Source organism: Eulemur rufifrons, chromosome 7 (assembly GCF_041146395.1).
Source record: "Eulemur rufifrons isolate Redbay chromosome 7, OSU_ERuf_1, whole genome shotgun sequence".
Lineage (NCBI taxonomy): Eukaryota > Metazoa > Chordata > Mammalia > Primates > Lemuridae > Eulemur > Eulemur rufifrons.
Window position 1 is genome coordinate 1287092 of NC_090989.1, and position 22155 is coordinate 1309246.

At 66.9% G+C, this 22155-nt stretch overlaps 1 protein-coding gene across 5 annotated transcripts in view; it reads right to left on the reverse strand.

The window, feature by feature from the left end:
- Positions 1-22155, reverse strand: part of COL18A1 (collagen type XVIII alpha 1 chain) — a 90892-nt gene that overhangs the window by 6238 nt on the left and 62499 nt on the right. For 4 of the 5 annotated variants that reach the window (XM_069474890.1, XM_069474892.1, XM_069474891.1 and 1 more), the window contains 30 exons: positions 20665-20741; positions 19739-19978; positions 19445-19471; positions 17867-17929; positions 17699-17785; positions 17390-17443; positions 17091-17249; positions 16165-16227; positions 15714-15740; positions 13570-13701; positions 13022-13084; positions 12119-12145; positions 11466-11501; positions 10811-10882; positions 10591-10626; positions 10120-10209; positions 9558-9587; positions 9396-9422; positions 8975-9037; positions 8573-8647; positions 7797-7823; positions 7454-7507; positions 6940-7014; positions 5193-5261; positions 4749-4791; positions 4307-4369; positions 1382-1425; positions 932-1063; positions 255-399; positions 99-172 (listed from right to left, as the gene is read on the reverse strand). In XM_069474890.1, the coding sequence (XP_069330991.1) occupies positions 99-172; positions 255-399; positions 932-1063; positions 1382-1425; positions 4307-4369; positions 4749-4791; positions 5193-5261; positions 6940-7014; positions 7454-7507; positions 7797-7823; positions 8573-8647; positions 8975-9037; positions 9396-9422; positions 9558-9587; positions 10120-10209; positions 10591-10626; positions 10811-10882; positions 11466-11501; positions 12119-12145; positions 13022-13084; positions 13570-13701; positions 15714-15740; positions 16165-16227; positions 17091-17249; positions 17390-17443; positions 17699-17785; positions 17867-17929; positions 19445-19471; positions 19739-19978; positions 20665-20741 (2174 nt within the window). The remainder of the gene's footprint in view (positions 1-98; positions 173-254; positions 400-931; positions 1064-1381; positions 1426-4306; positions 4370-4748; positions 4792-5192; positions 5262-6939; positions 7015-7453; positions 7508-7796; positions 7824-8572; positions 8648-8974; positions 9038-9395; positions 9423-9557; positions 9588-10119; positions 10210-10590; positions 10627-10810; positions 10883-11465; positions 11502-12118; positions 12146-13021; positions 13085-13569; positions 13702-15713; positions 15741-16164; positions 16228-17090; positions 17250-17389; positions 17444-17698; positions 17786-17866; positions 17930-19444; positions 19472-19738; positions 19979-20664; positions 20742-22155) is intronic. The other variant, XM_069474894.1, reaches the window with a different exon arrangement.

The following is a 22155-nucleotide window of genomic DNA, read 5'->3' on the forward strand; positions in this document are numbered from 1 at the left end:
ACTGCGACCCGGGGGCTGGCGCTGAGGCTGTGACAGGCCGGGGCCTGTGAACCCACCAGGGGAACGGGGGGCAGGTACCCAGCCACCCAGCTGCTTACCCCTGAGGAGGCACCAGTGGTTCCAGGGGGTCCTGGCGGCCCGGGAGGGCCGGGGGGGCCGGGAACGCTGATAGCTGCAAGACAGGAACCGCGATCGAAACGCAGGGACAGTGGCTGGCGAGGCTCCGCCCCGAGCCCACTCCCCGCCCGACTCACTCTGCCTGTGGGGGCCGGGAAATGAAGGGGGCCCTGGCGGGCCTGGCGGGCCGGGGGGGCCCTGGCGCCCCTCGTAGCCGATGCCGGGGGGTCCCTGAGGTCCAGGCGGGCCGGGTGGGCCCCGGATGCTCTCTCCTTTGGCACCCTAGGACAGATGACACGTTGCCGCCTGCCCTGCGTGCCCCGGGAGGGAGCAGCCAGTCTGCTAACAGCCCCGGGTCCCGGCCACCCCTCGACCTCGGCTGGGGGCTGGGAAGCCAGACCCTCCCACACTGCCCTGCCCTGGGGGTGCAACCCCAGGGCAGGGACTGCGGGGGCAGCGGGGAGGCCCCAGGTGGAAGCCGGGAGGGTCCCTGAGTCACCCAGGGCGGGCGGGGTCCAGAGCCCTGAGTGGGTTTGGCCCCGTCCTGCTCGAGGCCCCCAGGACCCTGGGCCTGTCAGGAAGCACCCGTGGGGGCAGCACGGGGGCCAAGAGGGAGTCCCCGTGGTGTCCCTACACCCCCACCTGCCTGCGCCCTGTGCGGGGGGAAGGACATGTGCGGGCTCCTGGGGGCTGGGTTTGCAGGGCGCGGCCTGGGCTGGCATTGGTGGCCGGGCCGGACCTGCCCTGGGCTCCTGCTCCTGGGACCCGGGTCGCGAGCTCTCTGCACCTGCCCCCAGCCGGGGCCTGGGCTTACCGGGATCCCTGGGTAGCCTGGCGGGCCTGGGGGGCCGGGGGGGCCCGGCACACTGGAGCCAAAGAAGCCGCCGCTCCCGGGCTCGCCCCTCTCTCCTTTCTGTCCGACGTCCCCGCGGTCTCCTTTCTCCCCCTGCAGGAGGAAACCAGTGTCTGACAAAGAAGGGGTGGGGCTGGGGGGATGACACCGACCTCTGACCTCTATAAGCCATAGGGGAGGCCCTGTCCCTCCCACACACAGGCAAGACAGCTGGAAGCTTCTGGAGTCTGGGCCTGGGCCAGGCCCCGCAGGAAAGGGCTCAGCTCCCGCCCAGCTACCTGGGCGCAGTCCCCGAAAACCTGCACCAGGGATGGAATGTCCTGAGGGGCCCCTTGGGGTGAGGGCCCCCCAGGATCTGCTGCCCCCAGCCCCACCCGGGAGGTCACCAGCCCTACCCGAGAGGTCACCCACCTTCATTTCAGCCTCTAAGTGCAGGAAGTCGAACGGGAACTGCCCTGCGGAGCGACAGGGACAGTGGGTGGCCTGTGGAAGGGACGCCCCACGGGAGGCCCTCCCCGGTCCTGCTAGTAACTTGCGTGTTTCTCTGCGCAGAGACGGTGTGTTTCATGGCACGGATTCCTACTTAACTGATGTTTTTCATGTTTTTGTTAATGATACTCTTGAAAAACATTTTTAATTGTTTGTGACTGAGTTGCCCTGTCTGGTGTCCTTGGTAACTTACTATCTGACAGCTTATTCGTGGATCCTTCTGGGTTGCTTACACAGAAAAACACATCGTCTGTGGCAACAGCGGGACGCTTCCTCCCCAGCAGCCCTGTCCCCACCAAGCCGAGGACCCCGCACCTTCCGGGAGGGACAGGAGAAGCCCCTCCTGTGGTGCCTGTGGCTCCCCCCACGTTTCCGTGGTCAGTCTCGGAACAGGCTCGAGTGTCCAGCCAGGCCAGAGACCACTGGAATCCGGGGCTTTCTGGACCCTTCCTGTTTCACATAGGTGTGAACACCCCACAGCTCCCTCCGTCCCTGACCCTTGGTCCTGATTCACACAGGTGTGAACACCCCACAGCTCCCTCCGTCCCTGGCCCTCGGTCCTGATTCACACAGGTGTGAACACCCCACAGCTCCCTCCGTCCCTGGCCCTCGGTCCTGATTCACACAGGTGTGAACACCCCACAGCTCCCTCCGTCCCTGGCCCTCGGTCCTGATTCACACAGGTGTGAACACCCCACAGCTCCCTCCGTCCCTGGCCCTCGGTCCTGATTCACACAGGTGTGAACACCCCACAGCTCCCTCCGTCCCTGGCCCTCGGTCCTGATTCACACAGGTGTGAACACCCCACAGCTCCCTCCGTCCCTGGCCCTCGGTCCTGATTCACACAGGTGTGAACCTCCCACAGCTCCCTCCGTCCCTGACCCTCAGTCCTGATTCACACAGGTGTGAACCTCCCACAGCTCCCTCCGTCCCTGACCCTCGGTTCTGTTTCACGCGGGTGTGAACGCCCCACAGCTCCCTCCATCCCTGACCCTCGGTCCTGATTCACACAGGTGTGAACCTCCCACAGCTCCCTCCGTCCCTGACCCTCGGTTCTGTTTCACGCGGGTGTGAACGCCCCACAGCTCCCTCTGTCCCTGACCCTCAGTCCTGATTCACACAGGTGTGAACACCCCACAGCTCCCTCCGTCCCTGACCCTCGGTCCTGATTCACACAGGTGTGAACCTCCCACAGCTCCCTCCGTCCCTGACCCTCGGTCCTGATTCACACAGGTGTGAACTCCCCACAGCTCCCTCCGTCCCTGACCCTCGGTTCTGTTTCACGCGGGTGTGAACGCCCCACAGCTCCCTCTGTCTCTGACCTTCAGTGCTTCAAGCCGCCTCTCCCTCTCACACTAAATGTCCTGTTTGTTTTCTAACTTTTTGAGCTGAACACTTGGAAACATCCCTAATTCCTGCTGTGATTCTGTGAACAGTTAACGAACCGCGTCCTTCCTGGTGGGAAAGTGACCGCGGGTCTGTTCGGCGCCGCCCTCTGCTCTGACTGGGGCCACGGCCTGGTGCCTGCGGACGTGCTTCAGCCCAGCTCTGCCCACCTCAGTGTCGCCTGGTCCCAGTGCTGGGTCCGTGGCCCAGAGATGTCAGTGGTCGCTCCTGTGGCCCTGCTGTTGAGGTCCCCTGTCTCCTCAGTCAGCAATGCCCTCCCCTGGCTCGTGTGGGTCTGTTAGTGTCAGTTTTCACTGTGACAGTCCAAGGCTGTTACTTGATGCGTAGAGATTCGTCACTGGGTATTTCCGGCAGACTGGTTCCTTTATCACGATGAATGCTCCTTCTTGATTTGTGGCCACGTTCTCACCTTAGGTGCAGTGTGTCTGAACACACACCCCACACACGCATCACACACACACCACACACACCCACACACCACACATGTACAGGCATCACACACACACACACACACACACACACATATACACGCACCCTATGCTCCCCCCACTGGGTCCGCCTCCTCTTCGTGGTCGCCTCGGCTGTTGCTGTCACTCACCATCCTCTGAAGGTGGGGGGCGCTCGGAACTTCCCTTGTTTTGGAGAATTCTTGGCCATTCTGCCCCAACGCTGCCCTGCTGGTGCCCTGGTGCCCGAGCTGGCGCCCGGTGGTGCGAGGAGCCGCGTGCTCTCCCCTGCCCCGTCCGCACGCTCTCCGCCTCCCCACCTGGACACCAGGGCTCCGCCTTCCTCGGTGTCGCGTGGGCAGGTCCTCACCACCAGCTGTTGCATCTTCTGTCCAGAATTAAGCTCCGCCCTCTTGGCACTGTCCCCTGACACCCCACCTTTCCTTAGTGTTCGGACCCAGCTGTCAGTCAATGCCCGGGTCTGACTCCGGTGCTCCTCCGCACGGCCCAGCGGATTGCTGGCTGCTGCCCTGCCCTCCTGGTCACCTCTGGTCACTTGGGATGGTCCCGCCTGGATTTGGCCTCCACCCCGGGTCCCCTTCCCGTGTGGGAGCAGCCCCAGCTGGAGCGGGTGGGCCGGGGTGCAGCTCCCGACACCCCGGCTGTTCCTGGGCCTGGCAGGTGCTGGTCAGACACCAGCCCGACCGCCCTCCACAGACGTGGAACGCAGCAGGACATGCGCTGTGCTTGGGAACACGAGGTGCTGGGAGTCCCCCACCCAACGGACAGCCTGCCGGGTGTGGCTCCCTCCCTCACGTGGGCCGCTGTGGGTGAGCACCAGCGGCCAGTGCTCTTGGGACCCCGGCAGGCTGGGGGTGCCCCGTGGTGGCCTCCTGCCTCTGCAGCCCTCACGGGCCCTGGCCCTGTGAGGCTCCACCGCCCTCAGGGCTGGCGCACAGCACGGCGCCTCGGCCTGGGAGGCCAGAGCACTCACCTGGTGGTCCAGGTGAGCCCACTTCTCCCTTGTCACCCTTTGGTCCAGGAGGCCCCTGGTATCCTGGAGGAAAAAAGACCCCAGCACCCGTCACCAAATGTGCCTGCAAGGCCTCTGGGCCTGTCCCGCCCGGTTGCGCCCCCCATGCCTGGGATGGATGTTGGGTGGACTGGGGGACACGGAGCAGGGGCTCAAGGAGAGCATAGGCCCCGGGGGTGGTGCCGGGGAGGCTGGGCCACTCCTGCCGGGCCACCTCTGCCCATCTAAAGAGAGGACAGTGGACAGGTGCCACCCAGGTGTCACTGCTGTCAGCGGCCAGGCTGCCCGGAAGGCTGTGCCGGGCGGGGCCGGGGGATTCTCGCTGCTGCCAGGCGACAGGTGTCCGGCAGGAGCGGGGGGGCCTGGCGCTGTTTCCTCCCCAGCTGCGAGCCCAGGGGCTCACCTGGCAGTCCTGGAGGCCCAGGGCGGCTGGACTCCACAAACGCCTGCAGAGAGGGGCCCAGAGGTGGCCGTTGAGGGACACTGCTCTGGAGACGAAGGCCACCGCCCAGCCCGCAGGCCCCAGCCCAGAAGCCCCCGGCCCCCTGCAAGTCCACACTGGAAGCTCCTCCCAACATGCGGGGTTCGTGGGGACAGCGGTCTGGAGCCAGAAGCCCTCACGGCGCCTCCAGCTCTCCAAGGCTGGTGGTCCCGGGGTGCTGCGGCACCTCCACGCTCAGACACCACCCAGGCCTCCTGCCTCCTCGGGGGGCTCAGCCCACCAGACAGCCCGTCCCAGAAGCAGCTGGACACAGAAGCCGAGCTGTGGGGAGGAGGGCAGCTTCTCCGTGGCTCCAGGTAAGGAGCCGTGGGGGCCACAGGAAGAGTGGGCGCCACGGGGACTTACATTGCCGTCGTAGACAGGAGTCCCAGGAGGGCCTGGGGGGCCCGGAGGCCCGGGGGGGCCGGGCATTCCCTGTGTGGGACAGAAAGCTGTGGTCAGTCAGGCTCGCAGCCAGCCCCTCCGGCCTGGCCCGCGGCAGGCGTGGGCAGGAGCACTTCGGTCCTGTGACCGCGGCAAGGAGAGGCCGCCTGAGCAGGGACTCACTCGGGGGGAGACGCGCACCCAGGCACCAGGTTACTCTGCCGCCCGTTCCCCGAGGGCAGGAACTGGCCCTTCCCATGTCCAGGGGGTCCCGGCCCCCGGGGCCGCGCCCTGCAGACGGGTGCGGTCGGCGAGATTCCCAGTCAGAAAGGCCCCCCGGGAGCCACTCAGGGCTTTCAGGTGTGCAGGTGCGTGTGTGTGAGCTCCTCATTTACTTCTCCGAGGAAAGAGCACGAACGATCCCATTCAGGCCGTGTCAGAAACACGCGCTCTGAGAGCCACACGCGCTTGCAGGAGGACGGACGGGGTTGGAAGGGCAGGGTCGGGCGCGAGCCCCTTCCCAGGGCCCTGGGCACCTCTCGCCAGCTGGCCGTGGCAGAGGAGGGGCGGGACCTGGGCCAACAGTCAGCCCAAGGGGAAGACCCGGCTGCAGGGGACACTGCTGCCGCCTGAGACAGGGGACACCCTCCTTATGAGGGACACAGCCGTTTAACCACTTTTCAAGAATCACAAGCGACGACAGCATCCGAGAGCCTGTCTTTTCCTTTGTGACGACGTGACGGTGAGCGTAGCCCTATCTCAGAACCCTGCAGGACGCAGCGAGTTCTCGGCCGCTCGCAGGACGGCAGCCGAGCTGTAGCCCAGAGACAGGAATGACAGCAGTGGGGGTCGGAAGTGCCGACTGCCGGCGGTGCCACTGCGCTCCCTGCGTGCACCCCCGCCGGGGCAGACGCCCCATGGCAGGGTCGCTGGGGTGGGCGGGGGAGCGGGCGCACCACTCGGGGCGAGCTGGGCTGGGATGGGGCAGCCCCTCCCTGGGGGCACCCCTGGGTCTTGGCAGCAGCTGTCTCAGGCAGAAAGCGACTAGGGAGCCCCAGCCACTGACGCCACCGCCGCGGAGCACCCGGCCCAGACAGTGGAGTGAACTGAGTCACGGTGCCGAGCCGAGAGCGCCACGGGCACGGAGGGGCCTGCACGGAGCCCACGCTGGCCCGGATGCCCTTCCGAGAAAAGCACACGGCCTGTTCCCCAGCGGGCCTGGGTAACATGCATGTGCACGCATGCTGTGTATGAGCGTGCACAAGTGTGTATCCATGTATATGTGAGTGTGCACATGTGTGTACATGTATGTCTGCACATGTATAACTGTGTATACATGTGGATGATGTGCCTGTGTACGTGTGCGCATATGCATGGCTGTACACGTGTGCATGATGAGGGTCCATGTGTACATATGCATGTGTATCAGTGTGCACATGTGTGCACGTGTAAGCATGTGCACGGGTACATGTGTATGTGTGTGGGTATATGGGTGCACGCATGTGCATGTGTGTATGAGTGCACATGTGTATAGGTGTATATTATGGACATGCCCACGTACACGTGTGCATGTGTGTGAGTGTGCGTGTTGTGCCAGAGGACCTGCATGGCGCGGCCACACTGGGTACCACTCTGGAGCAGCATGACAGACAAGCTACAGGACCCCAGGCCCCGGCCAGGCCATTCCGGTCCCAGCATCCAGCCACCTGTCACCCTGTGGGACACTCACCCTCGTGCCCAACGCCACGCTGGCCTCTCCCGGCTCCCCTTTCTCTCCTTTCAGTCCGTTCATCCCGGGGCGACCCTGGGCAGAGCACATTGGGCGGGAACTGCCGGGCACGGCCACACCACAGCCTCCGCCAAGTCCCCGCAGGGCGGCCGCTCCAGCCTCCCTGTCACCCCCAACCAGGGCTGGCCTCCCGCGCCCCTGCCCTGCGGCTCCCAGCCTGCTCTGACCCGCCTCACACCGTCCCCCTGCTCCCGGCCCTTTGGGGACGGTGACTGACCCCAGAGGCACCCAGGGCCTCCTGCTGGGCCTGAGCTCCCCACGGGCGAGGCCTGGGACCACTCCCCCCACCCCGCTAGCCACGTCTAGGATGAGAGCAGGGCCAGTTCTGGGGAGGGACAGCTGCCCACTACCCTGTGGGCCCACCGCCCCGTGGGCCTGAGTTGCTGTCCACCTGCCGGGCCCCACCTGCCGCCCACGCAGGCACAGGGGCCCCCCAGAGAGCCCAGGTCCTCACCGGCCGTCCAGGAAAGCCAATCTCCCCCTTGTGCCCCGGCCGCCCGTATGGGCCCTGCAGAAGGAAGGGTCCAGGCCTCAGTGGGCGGGGCCACAGAGTGACCCCGCCCCTGCACATGGGGTGGGAGCTGGGGCCGGGGGAGGCGGCCACCCTTCAGCTCAGAGCCACCACCGCGGCCTCCACCCTACCGGCCTCCACCCTACCGCTGCCCCATGTGTTTTAAAGATGCAGTTGGGAGATAAACCCAGGGCCACACAGCACACACTCAGCAGCCACGCGGTGACGAGTGTCCAGCGCACGGCACGCCTGTGCTCCTTGCAGAGGGAGCCGGGGTCCTACTCACCGGGGGTCCTCGGAAGCCCGGCTCTCCCTGGACAGAAAACCAGAAGGCACTGTGAGGAGGTGTGGCTCTTCCCCCCGTCCCCTTCCCCGGGGGTGCCCTGCGCATCGGGTGCACCGGGCAGTGCCCAGGGCCGCAGGCAACAAGAGGGGAGGACAGGAAACGCCAGCGGGGAGAAGATTCTGGATTGGGGTTTGCGTCTGGGTGGGTGCGTGGATGGGGTGTGCCCTGGGGCCCTGTTGCACGGGGCCGGTGGCCCTGCCCTGTCCTCGCAGTGCCCTGTTGGGGACACCTTGGCCCACGCTCAGCTGTGAAGCTGTGAGACCTGCAGGAGCCCCTCCCACTCTGCTCCCCAGGGCCTGTCTGGGTGGCCCCTAACTGGGCTGGGGACACAGGGCACAGGCCCCCCAAGGAACTGCCCCTGACCCCGAGGTGCTCAGGCTCCCGCAGGCGCCCCGAGGCCAGCTACCCCAGAGCCAGTGCCCCCAGGAGGAGGCCGGAGGGGCAGCGGAAGCCGGCCACGGCCGCGGCCGCGGAGCTGGTGCAGCCTGGGGCCCCCGCGTCTCCCGCAGGGAGGCCGGGACAGAGGAGGGAGGGCAGAGCTGTGGCCCCCAGGTTCCCCAGCCTCCCCGCAGGGTGGCAGCGTCCAAGCTGAGCAGCTCTGGAGAGCTGTGAGGGTGGACAGACAGCCAAAGGGAAGGCCGTCCAGGACTGGGCCATGATGTCCCAGCGCCCGGCTTGGGGGAGGCCTGAGACCCCCGCCCTGCGCCTGCCCTCACCTTCGCTCCTTTCAGGGCAGGGGCCGCAGCTCTGCCGTCGGCGCTGAAGACGCTGCCGGGCTCACCCTTCTCACCCTGGAACGGCAGGAAGCGGCAGGGTCAGGCCGGCTCTGGGCAAAGACCAGCCTCGCACAGGAGCCTCCCGGAGCACCAGAAGGAGGGCGGTGTGGGCGCCCCTCGTGGGACAAGCTGAGCTGGAGTCTGTCACTCGCCCACTAAGGGGACAACTCCAGTCGGGGGGGCTCCCTGTGTCCCGCCTGTCAGACCGCGGCTGCCCCAGGGCCCGAGGGAGGGCTGTTCCCTGGAGGAGGGTCAGGGCTCTGACCAGGGCCTGGGCCACAGCGAGGCGGGAGGCTCCGGGCCCTGCCCTGTGCACAGCCCGAGCAACTGCGCCAGCCTTACCTTGGGTCCCGGGAAGCCTCGCTCGCCCTTGGAGCCCAGGTCACCCTTGGGCCCAGCGGGTCCCTGGAACACAGAGCAGGCAAGAGTGAGGGTCGCGCTACCCAGCGCCTCCCCGTCCCAGATGACCACCCAACCCCCTCCAGGCTGCGCCCCGGCAATGCGCCTGCCTCGCTCGGTCCTCCGGTCACAGGCAGGGAGGCCACACCCCGCCCGGACACCCCCGCTGGGCAGCGCAGCTTCTGCCGGGGCACAGGAAGGCTCTCGGGCCCACGGGGGCCCACTGGGTGCCGGCCGGCCAGGGTTCTTGGTGCCCTGCTAAGTTGGTCCAGGGCTGTCCCCACCCCCGGCTGGGCAGGGCGGCCTGTGCGGACAAACAGGGCAGGGGACAGCCGCAAGCGCAGCCCTGGAGGGGGCTACTTACAGGGAAGCCTGCGAACCCCGGCCTGCCCTGTGGGGAGAGGGGGGCGTCAGCGTGGGGTCCCGGCGCACTCAGCAAACACCGCGGCTAGGAGCCGCCGCCCGCCCCGCACCCAGCCCCGCCTGGGCCCCGCAGGCGGGTTTCTCAGCGGCGAGGGGCACGTACCTCGGGCCCTGGCGCGCTCAGCACGGCTCCCTGTGGGCAGAAAGAGAGATTAGGGGACAGGGGACTTCGCTGAGACCACCAGGAACCGAAGTTTAAAGGGGAAACCTCACTTGCCCCAGCCTTTCTGGTTCCTGCCCAAACATCCCTCAGGTAGCCCCAGAGCCGCGTCCTGGGGACCCCCTGCGCCCAGCAGAGACCTCTCGGCTCAGAGCCCCCCAGCCAGACTCCCGACTCCCCGCAGCCCCAGGTTTAATCCCATGTCTGTTTAAAACACTCAGACTCTGCTGCGTCTTTGCTCCCCCCGCAGACAAGCTGCACTCGAGGCTGTTCTGGCGGCTCGGCCGTCTTGCCAAAGTCTGCTGTGGCCGGAGGAGGCCGGCGGTGACCCAGCATGGCCTTTGGCCCGTCCAGGCCGCCACCCCCTGCCCCCGCAGGCCTCGATGGTAACACGGAGCTGGGGCTTTCTGTGGCGTCTCCCGCCGAGTGCCAGGCCCTGTCCCGCACTGGGGTCCCCTCCCGCTGGGGGGTCTGAGCAGACCGGGCGCCCACCCAGTGTCCTTACGTCCTGCTCCGACACGTAGACCACGGGCCCCGGTGGTCCGGGGGGCCCGGGGAGGCCGGGCTGCCCCACTCCGTCCTTCCCTGGGTCGCCCTGGAAGAGAACGCCGCGTGCACTTCGTCACTGCGCTCTGGCCGGGACCCCAGAGCCCAGCCAGGCCGTGGAGGGGGCTCCCGGAGCCCATGGGCATGAGGGGCACCCGGGGCTGTGGGCAGCGGCCGTGGGGGCCCCTCCGCGGGCAGGGCAGGCGTCATCCGGGCGGCCACACCTCACACGCTGCTCCCAGCCCCGAAAGCCGCCCCTGCTGATGTGAGGGTCTCTGCCCGGCGTCTCTGGGGCCACGTGGGTGGCAGGGTGGCGTGGCCCAGGGGCAGCACACTGCAGCCTTAGCTGTGCGGGACGCCCCAGCCCTGCCGCCCACCCATGTGCACCTGCGGGCAGCGGGCTGCCCCCGGCCCCGCCAGGGACACTCACTTTTTCTCCCCGGCTCCCTCTGTCCCCTTTCGGTCCCTGCAGAGACAGGAGGAAACGGTCACAAAACAAACAGGAGCCCCCCTTCCAGGAGAGCCTGCACCACCAGGGACTGGTCTGGAATGCAGACGTGGGGAGCTCTGTGGCCCCGACCGGGGGGCTGGAGGAGGGGAAGCCCGGGGACCCCTGAGGACGTCCCTCATGGCCCACCTAGGTCACTCACCTGGGGCCCGGCGGTGCCCTCTCTGCCGGGGAGGCCGGGGAACCCAGGGGCCCCATCCGCTCCGACTTCTCCCTGGAAGGGACAGAGAGTGGAGGGTCAGCCGCCCGGGCCAGGAGGACTCCAGCGCATCCGTGCAGTGACAGTGGCGGTCACTGCTCAACCCCTGAAGGGGGGTTCAACCCGGTGGGGCATCTGGGGGTTCAGGGGTGGGGGAGGGGAGGGAGGGTCCAGAGGGGGCCTGGCAGTCGGCGCCGTCCTGCGTGGCCCCCCGATTCCTGGGGCAGAGCTGGGGAGGGCACCCTGACTTTTACCTTGACCCGGTAAAACCTGGGGGGTTCCCTAGAGGGAGGTGCCCGGGGGGAAGTGCCCTGGAGGGGCCATCCCTGGAGGTGCCCAGTAGGGGGGTGCCTGGTATGGGCTCATCTTTGAAACGGACGCGTCCCAAGTTACAGGGAAACAGGCAGCGCGAGGAAGGAGGGAAGCCGAAGCCTGGCCTCTGGGCAGCGGGGACCCCGGGTGGCCCTCCCCACCCCAGCCTGGCTGGCCCCGCACCTGCCGTCATCCCCGTTTACTGAGGCTCAGAGGGGACAGGACACCTGGCCTCCCCAGGCCCTGCCCCCCTGGTTCTCTCTGGGAAGCCCACACAGGTGCTTACCTTGGCCCCGGGTGGCCCAGATGTCCCGGGGTCCCCCTGAGAGGACAAAGGTCTGTGAGCCTCTGGGCCGCCCACCCCGGGCGGTGTCCACCGCGCCCCACGGGAGGAGGAGAAGGTTAATCACCAGGACGCATCTCACACGCCCCCAGCCCCCAGCTGAGGGTCCCGGGACCCCGTGGCCCCCACTAGCGGAAGGGCCGTGAGCACCATCCCAACAGACACTGGTCTGGACTGTTCTGGAAGCTGGTGACAGTCCATCATCTTCACTATAAGAGCTGCGGGCCTGAGGGGACGGGGCTGGTGAGGGGTGGGGCTGGCGGTGCCAGGCCTGGCTGGTGACGGCGGAGGGGCAGAGAACACCCTCCCGCGACCCGAGGCTGGGGCGGGGGCTCCGGGTTCCTCCCCAGGCCCCTCTCTCCGGCCCAGGCAGCAGACACACTCCCTCGCCAGGAAGCGGGGCCTCGGCTGCGGGCGGGGCGGGGCCGCCGGTCACTCTGCCTTTCTGCCGCATTTCCCGGGCAAACTCATGGGATCAGACAGCTGCGGCCGAGCGGCAGCCTGGGGGGAGCCCGTCTGCCCCACCCCGAGCACGGGGCCGCGGCCGAGCAGCGGGGGGCCGCTGGGGCCAGGAGCCCGGGCCGTCTCTCACTGACCTTGAGTCCAGGCGGGCCGGGCCGTCCCTGTCAGGGCAGAGGAGACGGCGTCAGCGCAGCCCGAGCCTGCCGGCCCTTCGACCCACGACAACATGACCCCGTTGACAAAAATTAAGATTTTTTAAGACACATAAAGGAAAGTCACTAAGTTAAAATGGTAAAGCCATTCTAACTTACTGCGGAATTAAGTTTTGCCCAATTAAAATTTCTCATTAGTTTCGTGCAGAGTAAAAAACGTGTCCCAGCCCCAGGTCCGGCACCGGCAGGGCCCCCGAGGGAGAAGCCGGGCGCTGGACGCGAGGCTTTGGGCCCCCACGTGTCCTCCTGGGCCGGGGCCTCGGCACCCGCCTGCTCCTCTGCGCTGGCCCCCAGGGACAGCGGTGTCCCCGGTGGGGCCACAGCAGGGGACGGCGGAGGAGCGGCCCCAGGGTGCGCCCCGTCCTGTCTGTCCTGTCTGAGCCCTGGCTGTGCTGGGGCTTCGGTCCCTGCCCCCTGAGCCGAGCCCGACCAGCGCACATTAGTTAACAGCAGAGCAGGGTGGGAGCCTCGTGAGAAAGCCCGTTTTTATTCAGTTTGAATTCTACCTGGGCCGGATACTTGCTACTTCCCCAAACCGGGGCCACAAGAAGAATTCGATGACTTGACTTCCCCAGAAAGACCCCAGGTCTCCATCTCGACCGGCCCCGCGGCTCCCGTGGGGAGGCCGGGGCCTCATCCACTGGACAGGGAGTTTCCAGCGAGGGACGGTGGCGTGGACGGTGCCGGGGACCAGGCGGGTCTGCAGGGCTGCTCCGGTCCTCATGAGCGGCTGGTCCCGGGGCGCCCTCTGTCCTGGGGCGCCCTCCTGCCCAGGCGACCCCCCGCCCCCGCCAGAGCAGGCCCCGCCCGGCACGTGAGCAGTACCTGTGGCCCGTCGGAGCCTCGGGCTGTCGACCAGAAGGGAGCCCCGGAGCCTTCCATGTCGTCCTGGGGGACACACGAGGGACACTTGGCCTGCGTCCCTTCCCTGAGGAAGGGCCCTCCCTGAGGCCGGGCACTGCCTGAGGCGGAGACCAAGGGCTGGGGTGGCCTGGGAAGCCACCGTCCCGCAGGGGGAGCATCTGCCCCTTTCAGCCTCTGGGCATTTGCTCTCGGTCTGAGCACCTGCCTGGCATGGCCGGGTCGGCGGGAAGGCCGGGGTCGGCGGGAAGGCCGGGGGTCAGCGGGAAGGCCGGGGTCGGTGGGAAGGCCGGGGGTCAGCGGGAAGGCCGGGGTCGGCGGGACAGCCGGGCGCCAACGCCGCATTTACGCCCTTGGAGGCCACACCGGCACCGGCCTGGCCTGCTGGGTTGACGTGGCCACTCAGGGTGGACGAGGGGCCACCGCCCAGGAAGTGCCGCTCTGCGGCCGTGACCCCCGGGGACCGTGGGCGGCAGAACCAAGCTTTCTGGGGCAAGGGCAGCAGGACTCACAAACCCAGCTGCGAATCCTGGTCCTGGGGGTCCGGGGGGCCCGGGGGGTCCGGGGGGTCCAGCTGGCCCAGGGGCTCCTGCCACGCCGCTCTCCCCAGGAGCACCAGCGGGACCAGGGTCTCCCGTGCTTCCCTGCATGGGGCGAGGAGAGAACATCGGGGCATCTGCTCAGCCATGGCCACCAGAGCCCCCATGGCCTCGTGTCCTCATAGCGCTGCGTAAACCCTGAAAATCCCACGTTCTACAGGGCAGCGCAACCCAACAGCATCGCCCTCTCCGGGCTTTACGGGACAGACTCATCCACTCAAAACCGGCGCAACCGAGGAGAACCGCAGGGCTGGAGCTGACACTGGGGGTGGGGGGGGGGCTCACTGCTCACGTGCCCGACGGGCGGGGGTGGGACGCGGGGAGTGGCTGGCAGGTGTGGCCACTGGAGGGGGAGGGGGGTGGAGAGGCTCAGAGCTGGGGAGCTCCAGCCCCATCACCACCAGGCAGTTGTGGTCACGCTGGTCGCAGGCGTCTGAGGGGCCTCGAGGAGCAGCAGGGCTGGGAGGCGTCAGAGCCGACCGTGACCCCAGTGGGAGGGACCCACGCGCCTGGTGAGGGTCCCATGGGAGGAAGCAGGGAGGGGACGAGGGACACGGGCCCAGGCAGGGAGCCTGGCGAGGGGGGAGCTTGGTGCAGGGTCTGGCGCCGGCTTTGCCTCCCCAAGCCTCAGTTTCCCCATCTGTAAACCGAGACGACCACAGTTCTTTCCTGGGCTTGGGCAGCGTGGGACGGGGCGGCGTGGGCCCAGCGCTGGCTGGAAACACAGGCAGGAACGTGCCTGGCCGGGTCACGGTCGCAGGCCCGGCCTGGCGAGGGAACCCCTCCCATGGGGACAGCCCTGGGCTCCCACCACCCCTGCTGCCGACACCACCCCACTCCCCGTCCCCAGACTCCGGGCTGCTTCTGCGGAGGCTCCACACCACGCGCCGTCGGGCGCTGGGGACACGGACGTCCCCCACCCGCTGCGCTGGCGAGGCCGATCTGCTCACTTTACCGGAATCTTAACACTCACTTCCTTGGTCTCAGCCTGTGTCAGCCTCGCTTCCCTTTGTTGTTCTTAAAACTGTCACCAATTTTTCATCTTTAAAGTTCTTGACAAGCTTGTTGAAAATCTGTCTGGTCTCAACCCTTTTCCCTGCGTTTTCTGCTCGGTGCGTGATCAGGCCGCGGGGCGAGAGCCCCACCCTGAGCACTTGGGGTCTTTGTTTGCACAGTGCGCGTCACCTTCGCACGCGAACACATCATCGCAAACCAGCCACGCGCTCCCACGTGGGTGACCCAGGCTCTCGGTGAAACCTCATCGAAATATTTCCCTTGGAGCCCGTGTGAACATGTGTGTGCGTGCATGCATGTATACTGCACACGCTCACACACACGCGTCCCCAGGCAGTTCCTGGTCAGCGCCCACCCTGTCCAGCCCCAGGAGGGGAGCCCCAGAGGCCCGGGACGTGACTCGGTGGGCTGGCCAAAGGGGAGCTCTCTAGGCCCAGCGTGGTGAGGCGGCCGGACCCCCGGCCCCAGGCAGCCCCTGCCCGGCACGTGTCTTGCTGAGCAGGCCCAGGAGGAGGGGGCCATTGTGGGGGGGTCAGATCCCAGACCTCTCCCGAGGGAAGGCTGGGCCATCGCCGAGCAGGAGCCCTGAGCAGAGGGCCAGGTCCCCGAGGAAGCCGCCACCGCCCTCGCGCTCCCTCCGAGCACCGCCAGGACCACCAGGAACGCAGGGCAGGTTGAGACGGCCTCCCCCAAGCAAGCCCCCTGGGGGAGGATGTCAGGGAGCCCGGCTGGGACCACCCTGAGCCCTCTCAGCCCGGAGCAGCCCAGGCCCAGCCCCGTCCTCCCAACACTCCCCGGGACGGTGTTATCCGTCATGTTCTCCCGGGGGCTGTCAGCTCCCGGACACGTCTGGTCCCGTCTCCTCAGCAGACCAGAACTCAGAGCAGAGATGGCCCCGGGGTCAACACAGAGCCCGCTGCCCACAGGACGGGTGGGCAGAGCAGGGGCATGGCCGGCGCCCAGGATTGCGTGTTGGCCCCACCGCGGGGCCGCCCGCCCAGCCCCCGGCAGGCAGACCGGTATGGAGAGCGTCTCGTCTGTACCTTGGGTCCTGGGGCGCCCGCTTCACCCTGGTGGGAAGGAGCAGGAGATGGAAGTCAGACCACGGAGCAGCAAGTTCCAGCAAAGCACCGGCCTTTCGCCTGACCCCGGGCCCTGCTCCGCGGTTTCCATGCTGCCTCAGTCACTGGCAGGTGTTCCCGCCGCACCCCCCTCCGGGGTGTCATGGCCGCCAGGGGGGCAGGACCCGGTGCCGAGCGCGAGCACCTCCCAGCCAGGGGCCTTAGGCTCAGCTGTTGTCAAATAAGGCGACCCGCCGCGCTCGGAGCCACGTGTCGAGCGAGCCCGCGGCCGGCGCTGGGGCCGTGCACAGCCCACCTCCCACACTTCCCCTCCGCGCAGCGCACCGCGGCCCCACACGCGGGCCCGTCCAGCCCTGGCCACACAGCGCGGCGCCGGGTCCCGTCCGCTCTGGCCTGGTGGGGAGGGACTTACGAGGCTGCCTTTCTGCCCGGTCCTTCCTGGCGGCCCCTCTCTGCCTGGAGCTCCCGGGGGCCCCTGGGGAGAGACAAGCAGAGGGTCAGCATGGAATCCGCTTCTAAGAAGATTCCAGGTGAGCAGGCGGTTATCTGGGCTTCCACAGACGTCCCGAGAAGCGAGGACACAGAATGTTCCCCAGACACGTGGCCAGAGTCCCGTGGCTCGCAGGGGGCCCCACCCGCGGTGCTCGGGCGGCAGCACTGCCAGCACACGGGGATGGGGGCCGCCAGCCCCGCCCTGTGAGGCTGGGCAGTGCAGACGAGCCACGTCCTGCTCTTTAGCCTAAAGAACAGACCCTGGGGATGGCCTGGTCACGGGGCGCCCGGCGGCTGCAGGAGGCCGTCAGAGCAGCCGTGGCCGGGCTGCGGGGCTGAGCCACGGCGTCCCCAAGACAGGGCGGTGCATGCCAGGAACAACTGCTCTCCCGGGTGCTCTGCTGGGTGAAAACCGGGCCACGACGGCTGCTGCAACGTCCCCAGTCTCCACAGAGACCCTGCGGCACCCGCTGGGCCACCAGGTCCCAGAGCTGCGAGTGGGGCTGGCAGGGCCCCGAGGCCCCGTGAGCAGGCGTTGGCCAAACACGTCCCGCCTGTCTGGCCCTCCGCCAGTGCGGCCAGTGAGGGCCTTGGCTCCCCCACCACGAGGACCACTCATGGAGATGCCCTCTGTGAGGTCAGGGGACCCACGAAGGCCAGAGAGGGTGTCGGTGTGGCCTGCGGTGGCCTAGTGGGTCAGCACCCCCAAAACCACAGGGTGACCACATGGGCGCCTCTGCCCTCCCGAGGGCAGCCGACAGTCAAGCCCCCACCCTCAGGGACGCAGGGGGAGGTGGCGAGGGCTGACGAGGCCCCACGGTGGGTCCGGTGGGTCACAGGACTTACCGGGGGGCCGGGGAATCCGGGGGGCCCCTCCTGCCCAGGCACGCCAGGAAGACCCGGGGGTCCTGGGACGTCGGAGCTGTTCACCCCAAAGCGTCCTGGCTCGCCCGGCAGGCCTGGGACGCCAGGTGGGCCGGGGGGGCCGGGGAAGCCTCGCGGGCCCTGGACAGGGGCACAGAGTCAGGGCACACACAGCACCGCCGAGCGGTGAGCCCACCCCGACCGGCCCTGTCTCCACCCCCGTCACCACCCCCCGTCCCACCCCACAGGCGCACAGCGACCACCGGGCCCAGGCCACTCACCCGGAGGGTCTCCATGTCACCACCGAAGCCGGACCCCTCCATGTCAATGAAGGTCTGAGCAGAGGCCACAGAGACCCGTCACCAGGTGCCAGACCCGCCCTGTCCCTGGTCCCCAAACCCCACCCCCGTGCTGCCGCCACGGCTGGATGCAGAGGGAAAGCATCAAGCCCCCTGCTGCCCAGACACGCTGAGGAGGCCAGGCTCCCGCCACACCTGCTGGCCACAGCCCGAGAGCGGAGGCTGGTCCTCCTGGGCCGGAGCCCTCAGGAGGCATTACCTGGGTCTAGGCAAGGGGACCCCGGCACTCACCAGCCTGTCGTGTCTGAAGGCAGGTCCTGGTGGCCCCGGCGGCCCCTGGGGTCCTGGGGGTCCTCTTGTCCCAACCCCAGGATCCCCCTGGGAACACAAGCCAAGGTCATGCCAGGGCTCACGGCCCCCACCCGGGTCAGGATGGCCCCGCCCAGCCAGCAGACTCACCTTCTCACCCTTGGGGCCCACGTCTCCCGGGGTCCCTGGGAAGCCCTGTGGCCCAGTGTCACCCTGGAAGACAACACCCAGCGACCCGGTCAGCGAGAAGCACCCATCCTGCCACATCTGACCTCAGCCTGTGGCTCTGTGCCCTGAACGCTCCCCCCGAGATGCGGGCACACGGGAGCCCAGCCCTGCAAGCGAGTCGGCGGAGACCCTGGGGAGCCGCACGGCACCAGCACCCAGAGGCTGACGCCATCACTGCAGAGCCCCAACTCACAGCGCCCGGGAGAACCGCGTGGACCGTCCCCAGCTGTAACATGAGGCCCCCACCGCCGTCCTTGGCAAACAGTGCACGCTTGGTCTGTTACTTCCCTGTGTGTGTGGTGTGCAGGGTACACGTGTGTTGTGTGCCCGTGTATGTGGTATATGCGTGGTTGTGTGGTGTAGTGTGTGCATATGTGTGGTGTGTGTGTTGAGTGTGTGTCTGTGTGGTGTCTGTGCAGTGTAGTGTGTGCGCATGTGTGGTGTACATGCACACGTGTCTGTGTAGTATGTGCACATGTGTAGTGTGTGCTGAATATGTGTGGTGTACATGCACATGTGTGCCTGTGTGGTGTGTGCTGAGTATGTGTGGTGTACATGCACATGTGTGCCTGTGTGGTGTGTGCTGAGTATGTGTGGTGTACATGCACATGTGTGCCTGTGTGGTGTGTGCACGTGTCTGTGTGGTGTGTGCTGCATGTGTGGTGTCCATGCCCACATGTGCCTGTGTGGTGTGTACACACGTCTGTGTGGTGTGTGCTGAGCATGTATGGTGCACATGCACATGTGTGCCCATGTGGCGTGTGCACGTGTGGCGTGTGCGTTGAGCGTGTGTGGTGTGTGGCGTGCAGTGGGTGCTGTGGACAGGTGCCTGCCCACTTGCGACCCGGGCAGGCAGGTGCGGGGCCCTGGGGCCTGAGTGACGTCAGTGTTCCGAGTGTCCACGTGAGACAGCGTAGGTTTGTTTTCGAGATGGGAAATTCAGCGCCGTCCTCGCCACGGTCTCGCCGTGCGGCTGTCGGGTGCAAGACGGTCATTCATGACGGCGCCGTTACCACGAACGCCCTCCTCGTGCCTCTGGGTGTTTCTGACTTGACCCTGCCACACTAGGTCAATAACGTGACCCACTTTCTGCCCCCATCACGTTGCCGGTTTCTGGGGGGTCCATTTCCCTGATCCTTATTTGGAACCAGTGTTATTTTATGGTGTTTCCTGGAAACAGTGTGTGTGGATTTTTAAACACCTAAATTGAGTGTTCTGAGGCCGAGCCTCTCGCGTCTGCTGTGACAGCCAAGGGCTCTGCCCTGGCTCAGCCCGGGACCCCCTGTCCGAGCCCTCCCGCCCGGGGGTCGGAAGCGCCTTTCCCCCCCTCCACCTTTCCTGGTGGCAGCATGAACATCTCCACACGCTTTGTGACATTTCTTAACAGAAGCTAAATGCCATTTTCAAAGTGGTTTCAGTGTGCATGTTTAAAGGCAAAAGGCGTCGAGGTCTCACAGGAACGTCGCAGGTAACACCAGCTCAGAGAGAAAAGGAACTTACGGGTTTTCCGTCTTTACCGGAGTCGCCCTGGAATGTGCAAGGGAAACCGTCAGCGCAGGCGTCTCGCACGGGCAGGCGCCGCACGCAAAGCCCCGGACACGGAGGAGACGTGTGTCCCCTGAGGGGCACGTCTGAGCCGCGCAGCCTCCCGCCTCCCACCGCCTTCCGGAGCCAACCACAAGCGACGGCCGGCTGGGGTCTCCGGGGTCCTGAGGCCGCGGCGGCTCTGCTCTGACCCCTCCCCGCTGCCCAAGGCCCCACCCCGGGACCAGACCGCAGGCGGCGAGGACTCACCGGCTGGCCGTCCCTTCCTGGGGTGCCGTCCTTCCCCGGCAGCCCCGGGGGTCCCTGCGGCCCAGCGACAGGCTGCGCATGTGGGCTCTGTGCCCCTGGACCCACAGGACCCAGGGGACTCTCGGGGCTGAATGGGCACGGGGGGCCCGGGGGGCCGATCATGCATGGGGGGCCCGGGGGGCCGATGGAGCCAGGCAGGCCCGGAGCCCCCGGCTCCCCCTTCTGCCCCTTCAGGACTCCCTGGAAGAGAACACGGCACGGGCTGGGCGGAGCCGCACCCACTCCCCGCGTGCCCGGGCCTGGGCTGTGCCCGCACACGGGATGGACACATGGGGCGGACACGCAGGGTGGACACGCAGGGTAGACACTCAGGGCAGACACACAGGATGGACACATGGGGCGGACACGCAGGGTGGACACGCAGGGTAGACACTCAGGGCAGACACACAGGATGGACACATGGGGCGGACACGTAGGGTGGACACACAGGACAGGGCAGACACACGGGATGGACACATGGGGAGGACACACGGGGAGGACACGCAGGACAGGGCAGACACACAGGATGGACACATGGGGCGGACACGCAGGGTGGACACGCAGGGTAGACACTCAGGGCAGACACACAGGATGGACACATGGGGCGGACACGCAGGGTGGACACACAGGACAGGGCAGACACACAGGATGGACACATGGGGCGGACACGCAGGGTGGACACGCAGGACAGGGCAGACACACGGGATGGACACATGGGGCGGACACACGGGGAGGACACGCAGAGGCACTGCGTGCCAGGCGCAGCGGTTGGGGGTGGGGGGGACAAGGCACAAAGGCAGAGGGGTGGCCTGAGGGGCTTTGTTAGGAGTCACCAGGGAGTGGACCAGAGGCCCCCAGGGTTGCAGGCCATGGGGTGGGGGCCTCACCTCCTTCGGGAAGCCCTCAGGGCCCCGGATTCTCCCGTCGCTCGTGGACAGTGGACCTGAGCCAGGCAGGCTGTGCGCTGCGAAGAGAGGGAGGCAGAGTGGCCACTGTCAGGCCCCAAGCCGCGCCCGGCTCTGTCCCGACCCCGGGGCCCAGCCGGACTGTGAGACCCGGGCCGGCGGCCGCAGCCCCACAGCTCAGGTTCCCGCCAGGGGTCCTGGGGTAGTGACCGCCCAGTGCCAGAAACAGGGGACAGCATTTGAAATCAGGAGTGAACCCGCTGGCCAGGCTCGAGGGAGCCACTTGCCAGGGCTGCGCAGGTCCCGCTCCGCCCCCTGCGCTGTGGGACATCGGCCCCGCCCCTGGGCTCGCTCCGCCCAGGCTGGAAGTCCCCGCCCTGGCCACCTGGGGCCACCTGCGCCAGACCCGCGGGTCCCACGGAGGGCAGCCCGGCCACTGCCCCAGGGCGCAGGTGGGGAGCTCCAGGGCCCCAACGTCACGTGTCACTCAGGGCAAGTCTGACAGTCCTGCCTCAGGGACATTCAAGGCTGCAAAGACGGCGCGGGAAGAACCGAAGTCGCCCTCCGTAAGGAGAGGCTGGCGGCTCGGCCTGGGAAGACGTCGCGCCCGCCACGCTCGTCACCGCCCGTGACCTCCAGACCCCAGCGGGCGTCCGCTCTGCTCTCCTTCTCTGTGGAGACCGGCAGCTGGTCCCAGGGCTCACGCGGAAGTGAGAGGAACCGGACACCAGCGCAGGGGAGGGGACGGCAAGTCGGGCTGGAGCCGCCAGGACGGGGCACTGTCGTCCGGACGGACAGACGGACTCCGGGACAGCGCGAGCCCGAGACAGACGCTCACGGGCGGACAAAGGAATTTCGACACAGGCTCAAAGACGCCTCGGTCAGAGGACAGTCCTCGGCAAGTGACCCAGACCCGCACCGCCGTCCACGGCGCCTGAGCACAAACCCCAATCACCAACTCCTGGAACACGAGAGAAAACCCGGCAACCTGGGTCACACACATGCAGAAACCACACAGTACACACACACACCACACACACCATACACCACGCACACCATGTACCACACACACCACACATACAACATACATGCTCCACATGCACACACACCACACACGCAGAATACCATACACATACCACACACATACCACACACAATATACATGTACCACACACACCATACACCACACATACCACACACCACACATACCACACACCACACATGCAACATACATGCTCCACATGCACACACACCACACACAATACACACACCACACACACAATATACATGCACCACACACACCATACACCACACATACCACACACCACACATACAACATACATGCTCCACATGCACACACACCACACACGCAGAATACCATACACACACCACACACACACCACACACCACATACACACACCACACACACCATACACCACACATACCACACACCACACATGCAACATACATGCTC